The sequence below is a fragment of the Carcharodon carcharias genome, chromosome 8, assembly GCF_017639515.1.
Source record: "Carcharodon carcharias isolate sCarCar2 chromosome 8, sCarCar2.pri, whole genome shotgun sequence".
Taxonomy (NCBI): Eukaryota; Metazoa; Chordata; class Chondrichthyes; order Lamniformes; family Lamnidae; genus Carcharodon; species Carcharodon carcharias.
In genome coordinates this window covers 161520592-161540435 of record NC_054474.1, presented here as the reverse complement: position 1 = coordinate 161540435, position 19844 = coordinate 161520592, and the positions used below count along the sequence as shown (strand labels likewise).

At 43.2% G+C, this 19844-nt stretch overlaps 1 protein-coding gene across 1 annotated transcript in view; it reads right to left on the bottom strand.

The window, feature by feature from the left end:
• Window positions 1-5881: 5881 nt before the first annotated feature.
• Window positions 5882-19844, bottom strand: part of stom (stomatin) — a 53833-nt gene continuing 39870 nt past the window's right edge. The window contains exons 6-7 of the mRNA XM_041193374.1: window positions 17022-17156; window positions 5882-9566 (exon numbers count right to left, since the gene is read on the bottom strand). Coding sequence (XP_041049308.1) covers window positions 9372-9566; window positions 17022-17156 — 330 coding nt within the window. The 3' untranslated portion in view covers window positions 5882-9371. The remainder of the gene's footprint in view (window positions 9567-17021; window positions 17157-19844) is intronic.

Here is a 19844-nt window from a genome sequence, read left to right as displayed (position 1 = left end):
TGGTCGCAGCAGAAGTGGATGAAGGTCAATACCCGTCTGAACAGAGCGTCTGTAACCTGCTTGACACAAGTGTGGACAGCTGATTGAGAGACACCGCAAAGATCACCCACCGAGCCCTGGAAGGAACCAGAGGCATAGAAGTTGAGGGTAACTGTGACCTTCAGAGCCGCTGGCATGGGGTGTCTGCCGCACAGTTAGGAGAGATCTCAGGGCCAATCATCTGACAGATATAGTTGACTGTCTCCCTTGACAGTCGGAGCCTCCTTCGGCACTGTACCTCAGATATATTGAGGTAGCTGCTTCGCCACCTGTGTACCCTGTTTCAGGATAGCGGCGTCTTCTGCGGCCCCTTCCACCTTGGACTACCTCTTGGCCCTGCACCCCTTGTGCCTGCGCCTGTCCTCCCAAAGCTGGCTCCCCTGGAGGCTAATTTTCCACTCCTGGCCTCCTCCTTATTCTAGCCCTCCCTCCCTCCTCAAAGGAGTTGCCTCCAGTGGACATGTCAGAACCCATGCCCAAGCTAAAGGGAGGCCTCCGGAAAGCCGCAGGCCCGATAAAGATTCCTGACTGAAGATCGCTGAGCAGAAGGTTCCAAGTACACAGAGAAAGCTGCTGGAATTCATTCTGAACTGCTATAGATCACACAGGCTAGTTTAAAAAATTTTCTGCAATAAATACTGACCAGACTGACAACCCCACTGAGCCCTCTTATCCCGCCCGTGGATGAGTTTTATTAAAAAGTCGCTTACCCGCCTGCCCGCTGCGTCTATGCACCAAGCCGAAGATCGCGTGGGCGCCTGGAAATCAGCATTGATTGCCGATTCAAGGGCCTTAACTAGCCCATTAATTAATGGTGGGCGTGCGTCGATCTTCAATGCGCACCCGCCGATCGAAATATCGTGACGGCCCCCGGTGATGTTGGGATGCTTGCCCGACATCACCGCGTGTCATTTTAGGTGCTGACATGCGAGGCCCCACCACCATGCCCACCCCCCCCCCCCCCGCCCCCCGCCCCACCCCGCCCCACCCCCACGTCAAGCAGAAAACTCTGCCCAAGAAGTGTCTGCTGATCAACTCTATCATTAATAGTACAACTTGGCCCTTGGCCACCCTACAACAAACTGGCAATGAGGATAAAATAGGATTGAACAGAAGAAATCAAGTTAGAAAGAAATCAGCACTGTACCTCGCCCAGCGATTATAAGTTATCCCTTCCCAAAATGCCACAATTTGGGAGAATTGATCATTTTTGAACCAGCCATAGACAATTGGCCTCGCTACATAGAATGCCTCATGTTTTTTTTTCAAGCGAATGACATTATGGGGAAGAGAAGCAATCCTCTTAAGTACTTGTGGGAGCAAAACCTGCAGCTTGATTCGAAGTTTGAGGCACCCAGTTTGACGGCACCCAGTGCCGCAGATATGAAGAATTTAGATGAATTGGTGGACCTCGTGAAGGGTCATTTTAAACCTAAGCCCTCAGCCGTGGTGCAGAGGTTCAGTTTTAATTCATGAAATAGAGCCCCGGGTGATACAGTTGTGGCAAATTTGAATCAGCTAACGGAACATTGTGAGTTCGGTACGACTCTAAACGACATTCTCCAAGATGGTGAAGTGTGTGGTGTGAAAGAGGACACTATTCAGAAAAGATTATTGTCCGAAGTGAATCTGGACTTCAAGAAGGTGCTAGAATAGTGCTGGGCATGGAAAGCGTAGTGAGAGATTCAAAACCAATACAGGTTGCGCAAAATGGGGCCATCCTCCACATCGGGGGGGGGTGGGGGGTGGAATCTCAGCTGAAAGTGATACGCAAAAGCAGGACTCCACCGAGGAGCTAGTCGAAGAATGAAGAAAAATAACTTAGCAGCAAAATCAAAGAATAATTTTAATAGAGGTGGAAACAATCAGTCTTTTAGCAATTAGCAGTTTAAAAAAAATCGAAGGCTAATATTGTCACAGAAACGGACATTTGATGAGGCAGTGCAAGGAAAGATTCAAGCAGGCTGGTAAGCAAAAGAAGAAGCTCAATGAAATCTACAACATAGAAGAGACTGAAACAACAAATTCAGACATTTATTTGTTGTTCAATCTGAAAGTTGGAAAGACAGGACCAATAGTTGTCACAGTGAAAGTAAATGGCAAACCTGTTAGAATGGAAGTGAACACGGGGGCTTCCACTACAGTAACTGGGGAACATACCTTCAGATATTTGAATAATGGTGCACGTCAATTAAGTTTAGAAGAAAGAGCGGCCAAGCTAAACACATATACAGGTGAAGACATTCAAGTAAGCGGCATAAGCAGAGTCCGTTAAGGAAGCCAATCGGCAAAGCTGCCCTTGATGGTGGTAGCAGGCAAGGGACCAAGCCTCCTGGGGCGAAATTGGTTAAAGGGGATTAAGTTAGAATGGGCTGAAATTTTCCACTTGAGAGCAAGTGGGCTACCAGAGCAACTTAGAAAGTTTGCCACCATCTTCAAGGACAAACTAGGGAAAATCCAGGGACTGCAGGCCAAGATTCATGTGGATCCGGAAGCAACCCCTCGCTTCATGAAGGTAAGACCGGTGCCATATACTCTGAGAGAAAAAGTCGGCATTGAACTGAACAGACTAGAGAAACTGGGCGTTATACAACCTGTTCAGTTCTCAGAATGGGCAGCACCCATAGTCCCCATCCTTAAACCCGACCAAAGTGCCCGAATTTGTGGAGACTACAAATTGACGGTTAATAAAGTAGCTAAGCTAGACAGGTACCCCATTCTAAAAATCGAAGACCTGTCCACCAAGCTGGCAGGAGGGACAACGTACACAAAGCTAGACATCAGTCATGCTTATCAACAACTAGAATTGGATATTGCCTCCTGGGAATTTGTCACAATTAATACCCACAAAGGGTTGTACCAATATAGACGATCGCCCTTCGGTGTCTCCTCTGCTTGTGCCATCTTTCAAAGAACAATGGAAAGCTTACTGCAGGGATTGCCCCAGGTTGTAGACTATTTAGACTATACATTGGTGACAGGATTCACTGAGAAAGAGCATTTGGCAAACTTAGAAGTCTTAAAATGTTTCTTGCAAGCTGGAGTGCATTTAAAATGTAATCTATGTGGGTCACCGGGGAGATTCACAGGGCCTGCACCCAGATGAGGAGGACGTAAGTCATAAGAGAGGCACCTGTGCCAAAGAACACCTCAGAGCTCAAATCATTCCTAGGAATGATCAACTATTATCGGCAGTTCTCAACCAATTTATCTACAGTGCTGGCCCCCCTGCATTCTCTGCTCAAAAAGAACCAACGTTGATGTTGGGAGGCACGCCAGAAAGAAGCTTCCATAAAGATGAAACAATTGTTCCACTTGTCCAACCTATTAGTGCATTATGACCAGACAAAAGAATTGGTGCTGACATGTGATGCATCTTCCCACGGAATGGGAGCAGCGCACACTCATCGGATGGACAACGGCACGGAACAGCCAATAGGTTGCTTATCAAGAACGCTCACCACAGCGGAAACGGGAAACTCGCAGATAGAAAAAGGCCTGTCCATCATGTTTAGTGTCAAGAAATTTCACCAGTACGTACATGGCCTCCATTTTACAATCATTTTAGACCACAAACCATTGCTAGGACTGTTTAGTGAGGACAAGGCTACACCATCCATAGCCTCAGCAAGAATACAATAATGTGCCTTAATTCTGGCAGCATACAAGTACACTTTTGTACATAGGCCTGGCAATCAAATTGCAAATGCTGATGCCCTTAGTCGTTTGCCTTCACAAGAAAATGATGAGCACGTCCCAGTTCCACAGGAACTTGTTTTACTGTTAAATTTCTTAGATTCCTCTCCGATATGTGCTCAACAGATCAGCGACTGGAAAAGTCGGGACACATTCCTGTCTCAAGTACGAGAACAAGTGCTACATGGTCACAAGAGTTGGTATTGACGAAATGAAACTGTACTTCAACAGAAGACATGAAACAACCAACCAGGATGGCATCTTATTGTGGGGAGCACGAGTGATAGTTCCTCCAAAAGGAAGGGAGCCACTTTTAATTGAACTACACAGCGCCCATCCAGGAATTTCCCGAATGAAGACCAAAACACGCAGCTATCTATGGTGGCCTGGGATTGATGGCGAAATGGAGTTTAGTAAAACACTGTGTGCAATGTCAGCAACTGCAAAAGTTGCCAGTGACAGGTCCACTACACCCTTGGGAGTGGCCAAGTAAACCCTGGGTGCGGTTACACATTGACTACGTTGGACCTTTCCTGGGAACAATGTTTTTGCTCATTGTCGATGCCCAATCAGAATGGTTGGACGTATATGAGGTGAAGTCACCAACGTCGGCCACTACAATTGAGAAACTATGTCAGAGTTTTGCCATTCACGGACTACCAGATATAGTCATTTCCAATAATTTACAAGTGCTGAGTTTCAACCGTTTATCACCCTCAACGGTATCACTCATGTAAAAAATGCATCGTACCATCCTTCTTCAAAGGGAATGGCCGAAAGGGCAGTTCAAATGTTCAAGACGGGCATGAGAAAGCTAACTGGCGATTAGCAACCAAGCTAGCACACTTTCTTTTTCATTAAAGGACCCCTCACACAACACCAGGTGTCAGACCTGCGGAGTTATTGTTGAAACGCCGTCTCAGGATGAGATGGAGTTTAATAATGCCGCAATTAGAGGGGAAGGCGGAAAGGAGTCAGGGAAGTCAGAAAACCAGGCTCGACTGGCATAGTCGTGAGAGGAAATTTACCATGGGAGAGTCAGTATACGTGAAGAACTTTGGGGAAGGACCAAAGTGATTTCCAGGTGAAATAAATGCGGTGACTGGATCTCTATCTTACCACGTGGAGGTGGAAGGCCAGATCATCTGTAAACATGTGGACCATTTAAGGAAGAGAGAGAGATAAATCACTAAGATTTGGTTCCACCAGTGATCATGACCGGGTCTGTGTTTCCTGTTGAGGATACTCAGGATACAGGACAGACATGTTCTTATGTGCCTGTAAGAGTTGAGGATACAGAACTGCAAGTGCCCACTGATGCACCTGATGTTCAGGCAACTTTGGAAAAGGAGGTTCCTGACAAAGAATATTAAGTTGTGGAGCTGCGACATTCCACACGTACCAGGAAACCACCTGAAAAACTGAACTTGCAAATTCCTTACCCAGTGTAAATATTGTATTGTCTTGAAAAATGTGTACTTATAAATATATGTATAGCTGAGTTAAAGTGGGAGGAACGTAGTAATCATGGTTTTATTTAGTGTACCTTTAAGAATAATACTGGGTAGGCAAGACTACCTGATCTGTAGTAACCAGTAGGAGAGTAGCACACTGCAGTCAGTGGAGTTAGAGTTGAAGTTGAAAGCACACGTGTAGTTGCTGCTGAGTATATTGTAAATAAACTTAAAATGTTTCCACCTGAGAAGTGTTTGCTGATCAACCCTATCATTAATAGTACAACTCGGCCACCCTACAACACCATCCAAAATCTCACACATATTATACCTGGTCATCTATGTCACTGCTGTTTGCAGAATTTTGCTGAGCACTACATTTCCCTACAACAGTGACTGCCTTTCAAAAGTATGATTGGGCAACGTACTTTATGATGCCCCACATCAAAGAAGCTGCTAAATAAATGCAAGGTTGTTCATACTGCAGTCACAAATTATCTTTTTGAGGACAACAGTGCAGAAGAGAGTAGCTCATTGAAAAGAATTACAGTGTATGGAGACTGCAACTGAGTGCAGCAAGCCTTTGAGGGGTGTGGGTTTCTGTGTTTCTCATTGAGTGAAAGAGCACGCACAGTGCACATTAAAAAATCTGCAGAAAGTGAGGAATGAAGTTACATATATGAAAACCAGACTTGGTTTAATAACATTTATTAAATGCATTGCAAGCTGCATTGCAAGCATAATTATAAAAGTACACTACAGCAATTATTGAACATGCTTTCAAAAAACATATAAATGATAAAATAAAAGCAGATTCATTTCCGGCAAAAAAGCAATTAGCTTTGTTATTACAGTGTACATTCTAAAACGTTACATTCATGAACTTCAGGAACAGGAAAATTATACAGCATATAGCGTTGAGCTATAAGGCCTCCAAAACGCTGCCTTGGTCAATAATGTGTCAACCTAGTGCACATCTAAGCAGACCTGGCTCTTGGTTTCTTGAATAGTGAGCTTGTAGTCATGCCCCATTCACATTCGGGCTGTGCTGATTCTAATCCAGATTGGCTACAGGCTTGGATTTAAAAGACACATCAAAACAAAAAGGTGCGGAGAATAGTCACTTCAGAGAATGTGCAGAGAAACTCACCTGGTGCAGTGCTGGGCTGGTTCTGACTCAGCAATAAACGTATCACTAACAGTGATAAGGCAACTACATAAAGCATTTACAGGAGTTCTGACTGGCCAAGTTTTATTTTGTACTCTCTCCCATGGTGAAGGACAAGCCAATTCTCTCTGCCAACAACATGCGCCCAGACATACAGCATGAGTTCATACAGAGCCAAGCTCCTGTGCTCTGCTACTATACCAGAGTGACACAGTCCACCATGGTGGTCTCTGTGGACAGTGGAACAGAATGAGGTTGCCACTTTCATGCTAAATGGTCCAAACTTACGTTACATGCAACCAGCAGAGAGTACTTTGATCATATTGATCTGGACTGCACTCATAGCCAGAAGTGACAGTGCACTACACACAATGCTTCACCCACACCTAACACTTTCTTCCTCCACCTTTTGAAATATGTTTACTGCCCATCGGCATGCATGTGATCACGTCACCGTTGAATGAGCTTCATCAGAATAAAATAATCAAATGCAGATTGGATATATTTTAGACCATTAAGCAACTTGCGCAGGCGGGATGGTTAGGATGGACCTGGAGGGCACTGATTCAGATCAATTTGATGCAAGTTGACAATTTTTCTGGTGAAATGTGCGCATTGAAACACCACCGTTACACAGTGAGTCGATGGACTCACTTTCCCACCATTATCACTTGTGTCCGAGTGTAGACAAAGAATATTTCCCCACCATTGGTACTTGGGACAGTGATAGTATTGCAACCACTCTAGTGACAGACACATTAATGTGACCGCAAAACAGTTTTTTTTTAATATGAAGTAATAATGAGTTATGGTACAGTTTCAGAGTGAAGCTCAGTTTACTAACAGTAAACAGTTTATTATAATAACCTCAAAGTTCCCACAACATTACACACCATATTCAACAAACTGTTCAAAAAGATCAATTCTCAAATGAAACTCTGATTTCCTTAAAGAAGCATTTCTTTCTCCCTCCCCCAGTCAGGTCACTGCCCAAGTGTTGCATCTCTCACACATGACTAACCACCTGAGCTGCTCTATCATATCATCAACGCACATCCCCTCTCCACACCCCAATCCCAAATTTGGGTTTGGGTGGTTGGTCATTATTCTGCTGTTTGCTGAGCTGGAGACATTTACCTGGATGGACACACCACATTTGGAATCATGGAATGATAGCAAGGCCCCCTATTGGGGTCTAGTTTCAACACTTTGCAGTGTTCACATTACTACAGTTTGCCCAGAATCCAGCCACTCCCATCAACCCAGGACGGGCATTATGCTGTTATACGCACAACCCCATTGGTAGATTCTAGTGTTACATTTGGGCTTTGTTTGCACTGCATTAAGACCAACAGCATTCCCCTACAAAACTCACAGGCAAAATGGTGAGGTAATGCATCACTTGGAGTGACATTTATTTCAAATTACACCACGAAGCTAGACCAACAATAGGGTCACAGTGCAATGATTCAGCAACAAAAAAAAAGACTTCAGCACAAAAGAACAGGGCAGGAATTGTGAATGCCTGTGATGTTTACTTGCTTATCACAGGCAATCCAATAGCAAATGGATTTAATGGGCAACGGTCTGAGCATCCTCGACTTATTCATCAAGTTCAATTCCAATGTTATACCTAGTGTCAATGGCTGGGGTGCACTTAAAGGTTACTTTCCTTGCAGGAAAGGAATCAGGAATAAGACCAATCAAAACATCTGCCAGTCATGTGAACAGAGGATTTTGGCAAAGTTGTTAAGAGTATTTTCTTGATTATCTAGACTTAGTTTAAAGCGAGAAAGAGAAATTCGATTTGGTAAGAGACTTTTTAGGTCTTCATGCGGAGGGGGAATTAAATCTGAGTTTTCAAACATAAAGGGCATTTCATCAGGCATCACCAGGCTGCAGTACTGATTACCCAGCCTGAAGTGTCGACGAAGAGGCACACGACACTCAGTACTGGCCCAAGGCAGTAACCACTCAGTACTGAGTTTTGTCAAAGAAATTTAATGGGCCATGCTCTTTTACATGTTGACATTATGGGCAGGAGATTTTAATCTGCTTCCCTCTACAATTCATTTATGGAAAAAGTAACTGGAAATGCTTATCAAAGGCATGCATGCATGCTCTCTAGATTGCAAGGTTGCAAATCTGTGTGGTAGATCACTTCGAATTCTTGGTGCTCACAATAGTTTAAATTGAACTAGTTTCCAAACCGGACCTTTGATATATTGGTACAGGCACAAAAGTGGGCACTAGATTTTAACACCTCAAGTTCAAAACATGTAGTTTCTATAGAATATACAGAAATTAAAACTTATTTATAAATATGTTGTGATACAAGTCTTCTAATTACATATATTGTACAGATTATCGTTTCAAATTAATGGGGCACAGGTGGTGTGTGAAACAATTCCAAAAAATTCAATGGCATCACAATTAAATCATCAGCCAAAGCAGCACTTCCCTCAAGGATTCTTAACTGCAGAGTTATATAGGATTGGCTTTATTTAAACTGGGTAGGTTTAGGTTTTGTGTGATGAAGGTGGAACAAAGGCATCTGTACGTCGCTGTACTAAATGAAACCAAGTAAATGTGCAGAAAATATGATTGGCTTCACCAATGAATGGCTAGCAAGCTAAGTTCTGTTTGGCTATAAAACATTCAGGCTGACACTACAACTACAGAAATGTGAAAAGTGCAATGATGAAAGCCACATGTTGTTCAGGTCTAGTGGATATCTGCATGCTGTGAATTTGCCCATCACTGCATACATTCCACTGTGGCTCATTGCTTGAGCAAATACAATCAAATTGTTCAAAAGTGGAAGCAGTTACATACAGTGAAATATTAGTAGATGCAGCCCCTTAAAGGTCTAGCAATTAATCCATCACTGTAAATCAATACCCCTGCTTACTGTTATTACAACATGGAAAAAGAAATAAAAGTAATCCTAACCAAATTGTCTGTCATTGGAAAACATACATAGAAACTGTGGTCAAGTTTTGTGTTCAATTACATCACTTTTTTGCCCCCATAATATTTTGCACCAGGTCCATTGGCAGAGGGAATACAATGGTGGAGTTCTTTTCTGCAGCTATGGTGGTGAGAGTCTGCAGATAGCGAAGCTGCAGTGCTGCTGGAGATTCGGAGATCACTATAGAAGCTTCCTTCAAGGCTCTGGATGCATTCATTTCCCCTTCGGCAGCAATCACCTGCAAGAACAAACAGGATCAGTGGGTCTGGAATAGAGTTCAGCAGTAAGAATATGAGAAGGGCAAATTCATTCATAACTGGGTGAATAGAAATCCTCCCTAGATTATATGAGAAGATTCAACTTGACACGTTTAGCTGGGGTAGCAAAAGGAGTGGGAAATAATTACATGGCGAGATTTTTAAAGACAGTTCTGATAAAAGCCTCACCCCACCCCTATGCCTACACCTGTCTATAATTCCCCAGATGCTGCCTGAACTGCTGTACTTTTCCACTGAGCGCTTGGATGATTTTAAAACAGATCCTTTTTCGGAAGGAACTCGAGTCAAGAGAAGGTCATAATCAAGTCTGGAGAGGAAGAAAGGGTGGGGCTGATTATTTGGCATCTTGACGTATCTCAGAGTGCTATACACTCAATTACTTACTTTCGAAGTGTCAAGGCCAAAAGAACAAGCACTTTGCTCATGGCAATATTCATAAAACAGTAAATAAGCAGATAACCCGCTTTGGTGCTGGTTGAGGGAGGAATGCCAGCCAGGGTATCAGGAGAACCCCTGCCCTTTATGTAATGCCAGGAGATCTTTCACATTCCCCTGAATAGACAGCCAGCTGAGTTTTGGGTCACATCTGGCAGCTTTGACAATGCGGCCCAACTAAAGTGTCAGTCTAAATGATATACCCAAATCAGAACCACAACCCATTCACATTGAGACGAGTGCTTACGCACTAACTCGGGCACTGGGATATTTCTGTCATTCTTTTCGTTAAAAAGCGCAAATAAGGATAATGCAGTCGATGCCATTTACATGGATTTTCACAAGATCTTCAATAAGGCACCACATAGATGACTCATGACTAAAGATCAGAGCGTGTGGATTCAGGGACAAAGAGCAGAATGGCTAGCAAACAGGCTACAAATTAGAAAGCAGAGGCTAGCGGTTAAAAGCTAGTTACTCTGACTGGTAAAAAGGTAGGAGGTGTGTTCCACAGGGGTCGCTGCTGAGATCACTGTTAATCACTATTTACATAAACTATTTGGACTTGGGCACATCATTTCAAAATTAGGCACACACCACCAAATTTGGTGGGGGTGGGTTGGTGGTGTAGTTAATACAGATTGCAGCAAAACACAACTTCCAAAATGGATCTATAATTGGCAAATGAACCTCAATATAGATAAATGTGAGTTGGTATATTTTGGAAGGAAGAATAAGGAGGCTGCATATTCCTTGGAAAATAAGTGTCTAAATGGGGTAGAGGAACAGAGGGGTGTGGTACTACAGATACACAAAATCACTACAAATCACAATAGTGGTTAATAAGGCCATAAAAAACACTGGGGTTCTAAAGGGATAGAACTGGAAAGCAAAAAAAGTTGTGTTAAACTTGTACAGAACCTTGGTTAGACCGTCAGGGTACTGTGAATAGTTCTGGTCTTCATATCATTTAAAAAGGATGTGGAGGCACTAAAAATGTGCAGATAAGGTCTATGAGAATGATACAGGAACTGAGAGGTTATACCTATTGGGAGGGAGTGAACAGGCTGGGGCTCCTGCTTTCTAAAAAGATAGCCGAGGGCTGGAGATTATTGGTAGTTTTATAGGGTAGGCGCAGGTGTTGTTTCCACAGCAGACTGAGGAAAAGAGTGTTGAAGACCAAGGTCTCAAATGAGACTAAAGTCATGATTCAACAGGCAATAGTGAGCCCTGCGCTGCAGAGACTTGGACAACCTACAGCAGGCACCTCAAAGCACTGGAGACGTGTCACCAGTGGCCCAAGATCCTCCAAATCCAGAGGCAAGAAAGGCAGGTCCAACAGCAACACCCTCTCCCAAGCCAACGTGCCCAGCATCAAGGTGCTCATCACTTCAAACCAGCTCTGCTGGACAGGGCAATGTTGTTTGTTTGCCTGACACCCAACTCTCAAAGCAGCTGCTCAACTCAGAACTCAGACGCACAGGAAACTCCCAGGACAGTGGAAATGCTTTGGCAATGTCCCCAAAGTGTTGCTGAAGAGGGCAAACATCCCCGCTGACTCATGGAAGTCCCTGGCTATGACCGGTTCATCCCAGAGGGCACCGGAAACAGTGAAAGACTTTGCTGGGAGTGCGCAGAGGAGAAGAAGTCGAGACATCGGAGAAATCCCACAAACCTCCAAACAATGCATTCAAGTGGAAGCTAGAAAAACATGTGTGGGAGGAAGGACTAGAAGGATGGGAAGTTTGTTTGTAGAATGTTAACACTGATATGAACCTGTTGGGCAAATGCCCCGGTTCTGTGCTGTTAATACTAACCATACTTTGGAACATTCCTGCTTTGCATCATCTGTTCCAATGCACTGGGCCATCTCAGGTTGTAACATCAGGGGAGCGCAAAATCACTGTGCCAATTGTGCCTTTGGCCACCTCCTCTAATCCTTCTCCCACCACTCAGTAGCCGATGTTTAAAAAAAAAAACACTATGGCACTATGGGAACCAAAAATAATTTTGAGGTTCTGTTTGTGAATAAGTTTAGCTTGGGAGGGGCAGGTGACTTTGGTCCTATGGTTCTCTAAGCTCCCCAGTGGAGTTTTTCCTCACTTCATGTCTGGGTCTGCTGCAGACTAATTGATAGAGATTGATTACTGTGAATGGTCAACAACTCATTTATCATATGGCTAACAGTGCAGAGGGCAAATTAGATGGACTTTAGTCTTTTCTCATCAAGTATTTCCCATGTTTTATTCATTAAACACACTTTCCAAGGGAAAGTTAGCATTTGTGATTATCTCTTTATATCCTGTAAGATGCTGGAACAAGCAGAGACATCTTCACTTACTGCAAGTACCATATTTAAAGGCACATGCCTCCCGGTTTCAGATTCGGCTTTAATAACCTACTTCAATTTATTGATTTTATAACCAAACCCAATTGATTAAGTGCAATCAGTTCCAGAAGGCATGATTTAAGAAATCTGCAGAGGATACAAAAATTAGCCACGTGGTTGATAATGAGGAGAAGAAAGTTGCAGACTGCAGGAAAATAGCAATAGTCAGGTGGAGTAGCAACGTGGCAAACGGAATTCAATAGGGGAAATGTGAAGTAGTGCATTTGGGGAGGACAAACAAGGGGATACACAATAGATTATAGCATCAAGAGAAGTGGAGAGAAACAGAGGGACTTTATTGTGCATAGTTAAGGGCACTCTTTTTGAATGCACGCAGCACTGGCAACAAGGTAGATGATTTGAAGGTAAATGGGTCTGATTTAATTGCCATTACAGAGACATGGTTACATGGTGACCAAGACTTGGAATTGAATAATCAAGGATATTTGTCATTTAGAAAGGATAGGCAAAAAGGTAAAGGAGGTGGGGTAGCACTGTTAATGAGGGCCAAGATCAGTACATAAGTGAGAAAGGGCCTTAGATTGAAGGAACAAGGTGTAGAATCAATTTAAGTGAACCAAGAGACAGCAAGCGGCAGCAAACATTGGTGGGAGTTGTTGATGGGCCAGCAAACTGTAATAATAATGTTGGGCACTGTATAAATCAGGAAATGAGAGCTGCATGTAACATGGGTAGTACAGTAATAATGGGTAACTTCAATTTAGATATAAACTGGGTAAACCTAATTAGCACTAATGCTGTGGAGGATGAGCTCCTGGATGTTTTTCTGGAGCAGTGCATTGAAGAACCAACTAGGAATCAGGCTATTTTAGATTTAGTAAATGAGAAAGGGCTAATTAATAATGTTGCTGTTAAGGCGCCTTTAGGAAATAGTGACCATAATATGATGGAATTTTACATTAAGTTTGAAAGTGATAAAGTTCATTCTGAATCTAGGGTCTTAAATCTCAACAAAGGAAACTATGAAGGTATGAGGGGAAATTTGGCAATGGCGGATTGGGAAAACACATTTGATGGTAGACAGGCAATGGGTAGTGTTTGAAGAAATATTACGTGGTCTACAACAAATATATATTCCTCTAAGAGGCATAAACCCTACAGGAAAGGTAAAATCAACTGTGGCTAACAAAAAGTTAAAGATTGCATTAGATCAAAGGAAATGGCTTATAAAGGTTTCCAGAAAAAGTGGTAAGCCTGAGGATTGAGAGAAATTTAGAATCCAGCAAAGGATGATCAAGAAACTGATAAAAGGGGAAAGAGAACATAAAGGCATGCTAGCGAGAAACAAAGTTTCTTTACATATGTGAAAAGGAAAAGATTAACAAGGGCAAATGTGGGTCCATTGCAGATGGAGACGGGAGAATGTATAATGGAGAATAGGGAAATGGCAGGGACACTAAATTACTTTGCATTTCTCTTCACAGAGGAAGATACAGAAAATCTCTCAGATACTAGGGAATGAAGGGACTTGTGAAAATGAGGAACTGAAAGAAATTAGTATTAATAAAGAGGCAGTGCTCAAAAAATTAACTGGATTAAAGATTGATAAATCCCCTGCACCAGATGAGCTACATCCTAAAGTGTTGAAGGTGATGGTTGTAGAGATAGTGGATGCATTGGTGGTTCTATAGATTCTGGAAAGGTTCCTGCAGACTGGAAAGTAGCAAATGTAACCCCACTTTTTAAGAAGGGAGGGAGGGAGAAAATGGAGAACTACAGACCTGTTAGTTTGACCTCATTAGTAGGGAAAATGTTAGAATCTATTATAAAGAATGTGATAACTGGACACTTGGAAAATAATGATATGATTGAACAGAGTCAACTTGGATTTATATAAGGGAAATCATGTTTAACAAACTTGTTGGGAATTTTGAGGATGTAGCATAGTTAAAGGAGAACCAGTGGCTGTGGTGTATTTGGATTTTCAGAAGGCTTCTGATAAGGTTCCATTCAGGAGGTTAGTCAACAAGATTAAAGTGCATGGGATTGGGGATACTACACTGGTATGGATGAGAATTGGTTAACAGACAAAAAACAGTGAGTAGGAATAAACAGGTCATTGTCAGGATGGCAAGCCGTTACTAGTGGGGTACCTCAAGGATCAGTGTCCAGGCCACAGCTGATCACAACCTTTTTAAACGTTTTGGATGTGGAGACCAAATGTAATATTTCCAAATTTGCTGATGAGACAAAACTAAGTGGGAATGTGAGTTGTGAGGAGAATGCAAGGAGGTTTCAAGGGGATTCAGACAGGCTAAATAAATGGGCTAGGACATGGCAAATAGAATATAATGTGAATAAATATGAAGTTATCCACTTTGGTAGAAAAAACAACGGCAGAGTATTGCTTAAATGGTGAGAGGTTGGGAAGCGTTGGTGTCCAAAGGCACCTGGGTGCCCTTGATCGTGAGTCACTAAAACCTAGCATGTAGGTGCAGCGAGCATTTAGGAAGGCAAATGGTATGTTGGCCTTCATTGCGATGGGATTCGAGTGCAGGAGTAAAGATGTCTTGCTGCAATTGTATAGAGCCTTGGTGAGACCGCATTTGGAGTATTGTGTACAGCTTTGGTCTCCTTATCGGACAAAGGATATACTTGCCAAAGAGGGAGAGCAATGGAGGTTCACCAGATTAATCCCTGGGATGAAAGGATGAGGAGAGATTGAGGAGATTGAAACTCTAGAGAATACAGGTCCAAAGAATGACAGGTGATCTCATTGAAACTTACAAAACTCTTACTGGGCATGACAGGGTTGATGCAGAGAGGATATTTTCCCTTGATGGTGAGTCTAGAACTGGGAACACAGTCTCAGGATAACGGGCAGGCCATTTAAGGCGGAGATAAAGACCAATTTCTTTACTTGAAGGGGGGTGAATATCTGGAATTATCAACCTCAGAGATTGGTGGAAGTTTAATCACTGAGCATGTTCAAGGCAGAAATCAATAGATTCCTGGATACTAATGACGTTAAGGAATATGGGGAAAATGGCATAGAGGTAGATAACAGCCATGATTATTTGGATAACGGAGCAGGCTTGATGGGCCAAATGGCCTACTCCTGCTCCCATTTTCCTACAGATCCCTGAAGATGGTTAAGGTGGCACATGAGATACTTTGCTTTATTGGTCAAGGCATAGAATATGAGTTGGGGTTCTGTATAAAAGATTAGTTACTCCACAGCTACTGTACTGTGTACAGTTCTGTTCACTGTATTACAGGAAGAATCTGATCACACTAGAGGACACAGAAGACATTTACGAGGATATTGCCAGGTGTGGGGAATTTTAGCAATGAGCAAAGGTCGGATAAGCTGGGGTTGTTTTCTTTGGAACAGAGGAGGCTGAGGGGGAGATATAAACCGAGGTGTATAAAATGATGAGGGGCCTAAATAGATTGGACAGGAAGGACCAAATTTCCGTTAGCAGACAGGTCAAGAACTAAGGGGCAGAGATTTTAAAGTAACTGACAGAAGGATTAGAGGGGAGGTGAGGAGTCATTTTTTCATTCAAATGGTGGTGGAGGTCTGGAACTCACTGCCTAAAAAGGGTGGTAGAGCCAGTAGCCCACAATGCATTTAGAAAACACTAGGATATGCACTAGAAATGCAGTAACACAGGGCCAAGAGCTGGGAAGTGGGATTACACGCTATAGGCCTTTTACAGACCAGAGAGACATGATGGGCCAAATGGCTACCTCCTGTACTATAAATTAAATGCTGCTTGCAGAAAAATTATTTAACAATTTTTTTCCATCCTGAATATATAATCTTACATCAGAACAATTTCGCCATTGGGGAAATATTTTTGAATTAGAAATGCTTATAGTTTTAAGACTGCATCCCAGTTAAGTCCACTTTGATGTTAAGCTGCTTCACAGCATCCAATTCTGACAAGCCAAGGCAGCCTTTAGTGCAAAACATCAATAGTCCTGAATAGTCCTTAATCATATCCACACTGAACAAAGTCCAAATACATTGAAGACCAAGAGAGACCTCACCAAACTCCAGAGGTAGCGAAGGAACCCAAACGCTCGCATTATTTTAACAGATCAAAACATCAGGATTGATTCCACTCTAACGATTTGGGACAGCAGATCAGCCAACATAGGTCCAAGGTTGCCCAAGTCAATACAGATATATGATAGTCTTATCGAGTAACCTTGTTGTTAAGAAGGCTTTGCCTGCCAAAATAGATTTGCTGATCGCAAAAAGAAATCTAGACATCTAAAAGACAGCATTAGTATTGCAGCAGCATTTTTAGCAAGGAGAAGGTTTTCTACCTTGCAACAATCCCTGGCGTAACTAATTGTACTTCACGATTTAGAGAAGGTGGAACATGTCCGTTAATTCCGACTCAGTCATTCTGTCGAGCTTTTATTTTATTTATTTAAATGGGAGAAATAATATGTGACTGTGGTTTAAGAGCCCTGCTGGATTAGGAAAGGTGAACATTACCTGACCAAATGCAGAGTACAGGTTAAAAAAAAAAGCTAAAATTTAAAAAACCCTCCTCATTTTGCCGCGGTGGAGCACTTTTGATTCCGCTTAAGCGGTTGTTCTCATTTTGCTTACCTTGGCTCTGGCCTCCCTCGATGCTTCAGCCTCAGCTGCCATTGCTCTCTGGAGTTGAACAGGCAGCTTCACATCCTTGATCTCTACACGCTCAACCTTGATGCCCCATTCATCCGTTGCAACATCAAGTGTTGTCTTGGAAAAATCAGTTAAAAAAAAAAAGTGACTTTGCTGGTACAGAAGGAAGGGCCAAAGCTTCACTATCGCTTTCGTCCCCACTCCACAATCTCCACATTTAGGGTTCAGAGCAGGACATCATTATAATATTAAATAAAAGTCACCATTTTCTACCTGATCAGCCCCATCAACAGAGAAGAAGGAAATCGTAGGTAAAACTTGATATGATGCGACTCCATTTGAAATATAAATTACACATTAAGGCTGTGGTGTGGAGGATATAAAAAGAAGGCATCACCCAAATCACAGGCTGAAACACACATTCTTTTATGTTAGGGGTAAAATGGAGCACAGTAGAAATAAGCAGGTCGCCCACATCTGGAAAAGGTTAATGTTTCTGGCATGGATCCTCTGCCAAAACAGAGTTAAAGGACCTTGAGCATTAGCCAATCTTGCTGACGTCTATGGCTGGCCGTGCAGAAGTTGAACTCACACGGGCCCCAGGAGCTGCCCTATTCGTTCAGCACCGACACATCAGCTTTTCACCAAGTATATTATTGGCTTGGATGACGGAAGGGGGAAGAGTTGTAACCTGCAACATTGGTTCTGTATCAGGTTGGGGGAGGGGGTGGCGGCACAGTAAGTTGCAAGGATGAGAACAGAAAATACCAAGCGACACAGACAAAGGTGAGTGGGCAAAGCTGTCAGTGTGGGCCATCCACTTTGCATCAAAGACAGACAACAGGTTATTTGGTAGGAAGCTGGAAGCTGTGGGGAAACAAAGGAATCTAGGTGGCCATGTACTCAAATCACTAACAGCTAGTCCACAGGTAGAAAAAGTAATCAGAAAGGGGTAATTGAACACTGGCCTTTATCTCAAGGGGTTGAACTCAAAACCAAGGAAGTGATGCGCCAGTTGCACAAGCCCCATTGGGAGTACTGCGTTTGATTTTGGATACCAAGCCTCAGGAAAAGACACACTGGTCTTGAAAAGGGTACAGCACAGAATCACTAATCATACTAGGCCATAAAAGGGTAAAGTCATGAAGAAGGCTGCATAAAATTGGCTTGTATTTCCTTGAATTTAGAAAGTTGAGGGGGTGATAAAATTGAAGTTTAAAGTGATAAGGGATTCGTTAGGATTGATAATAAAGGAATTATGCCTTCTGCTGTGGGATAATAGAATGCAGCATAATCTTAAAGTTAAACCTAAGCAGTCCCTGTAAGATCCTTCCTACATGCCAGGAGTCTCACCCCCTCTGCACGTTGCCCTCGAGGTGGCTGTGTTGGGGAAGAGACCGTTGTTCACCTCCTTGTAGATTGTGTCTTTGCGAAGAAGGTCTGGAGAGAGATGCAGTGGTTTCTGTCATGGTTCATCCTGAGCAGTTCTGTGACAGAGGACTCTGTGCTCCACGGGCTGTTCCCAGGGACACACACCGAGACAAACATCAACTGCAGCTGGAGGATCATCAACTCAGTGAAAGACGCTCTTTGGTCTGCCTGAAACTTGTTGGTTTTCCAGCGCAAAGAGTTGTCCCCGACCGAGTGTAGCAGACTAGCACTTTCCAAGGTCCAGGACTACGTGCTGAGGGACACAGTTAAGCTTGGGGCAGCCGCCACAAAGGCGCAATGGGGAAGGGTCGCTGCCTAAGGCCTTTCTGCCACAGTGCACTGGGGGGCTGGGAACTGTAAAGAGCCCCTCAGGCTGTACAGATTAAAATGAATGTCTGCCAATGATTGTAATATTCATTGTTTGTACTGATACACCTTGTGATTCATGTTGTAAAAGTTGAACCTGATTGTATTTTTGTAATGGTGATTGTGAAATGGTTCAAAATGTTTTTGGAGATTTATGAATAAAGTATATTTTTGCAAAAAAAAAAACCTAAGCCAGAGTATATTTTCTCAGAGGATGGTAAGTTCTGGAATTCTCTCCCGTGAAAGGCTGTGGATATTGGGTCAAAAGGAGTTTAAGACAGTTTTACTCGTTCATGGCATATGGGCTTCTTTGATTGGGCCAGCATTTATTGCCCATCCTTAGTTGCCCTTGAGAAGGTGGTGGTGAGCTGCCTTCTTGAACCGCTGCAATCCCCGTGGTGTAGGTACACCCACAGTGCTGTTAGGGAGGGAGTTCCAGGAATTTGACCCAGTGACAGTGAAGGAACGGCGATATATTTCCAAGTCAGGATGGTGTGTGACTTGAAGAGGAACTTCCAGGTGGTGATGTTCCCATCTATCTGCTGCCCTTGTCCTTCTAGTGGTCGTGGGTTTGGAAGATGCTGTCTAAGGAGCTTTGGTGAATTCCTGCAGTGCGTCTTGTAGATGGTACACACTGCTGCTACTGTGCATTGGTGGTGGAGGGAGTGAGTGTTTGTAGATGGGGTGACAATCAAGTGGGCTGCATTGTCCTGGATTGTGTCAAGCTTCCTGAATGTTTTGGGAGCTGCACTCATCCAGACAAGTGGAGAGTATTCCATCACACTCCTGACTTATGTGTTGTGGTGGACAGGCTTTGGGGAGTCAGGAGGTGAGTTACTTGCCACAGAATTCCCAGCCTCTGACCTGCTGTTTGTAGCCATAGTATTTATATGGCTAGTCCAGTTCAGTTTCTGGTCAATGGTAACCCCTAGGAAGTTGATAGTGGGGGATTCAGCAATGGTAATGCCACTGAATGTCAAGGAGTGACGGTTAGATTCTCTCTTGTTG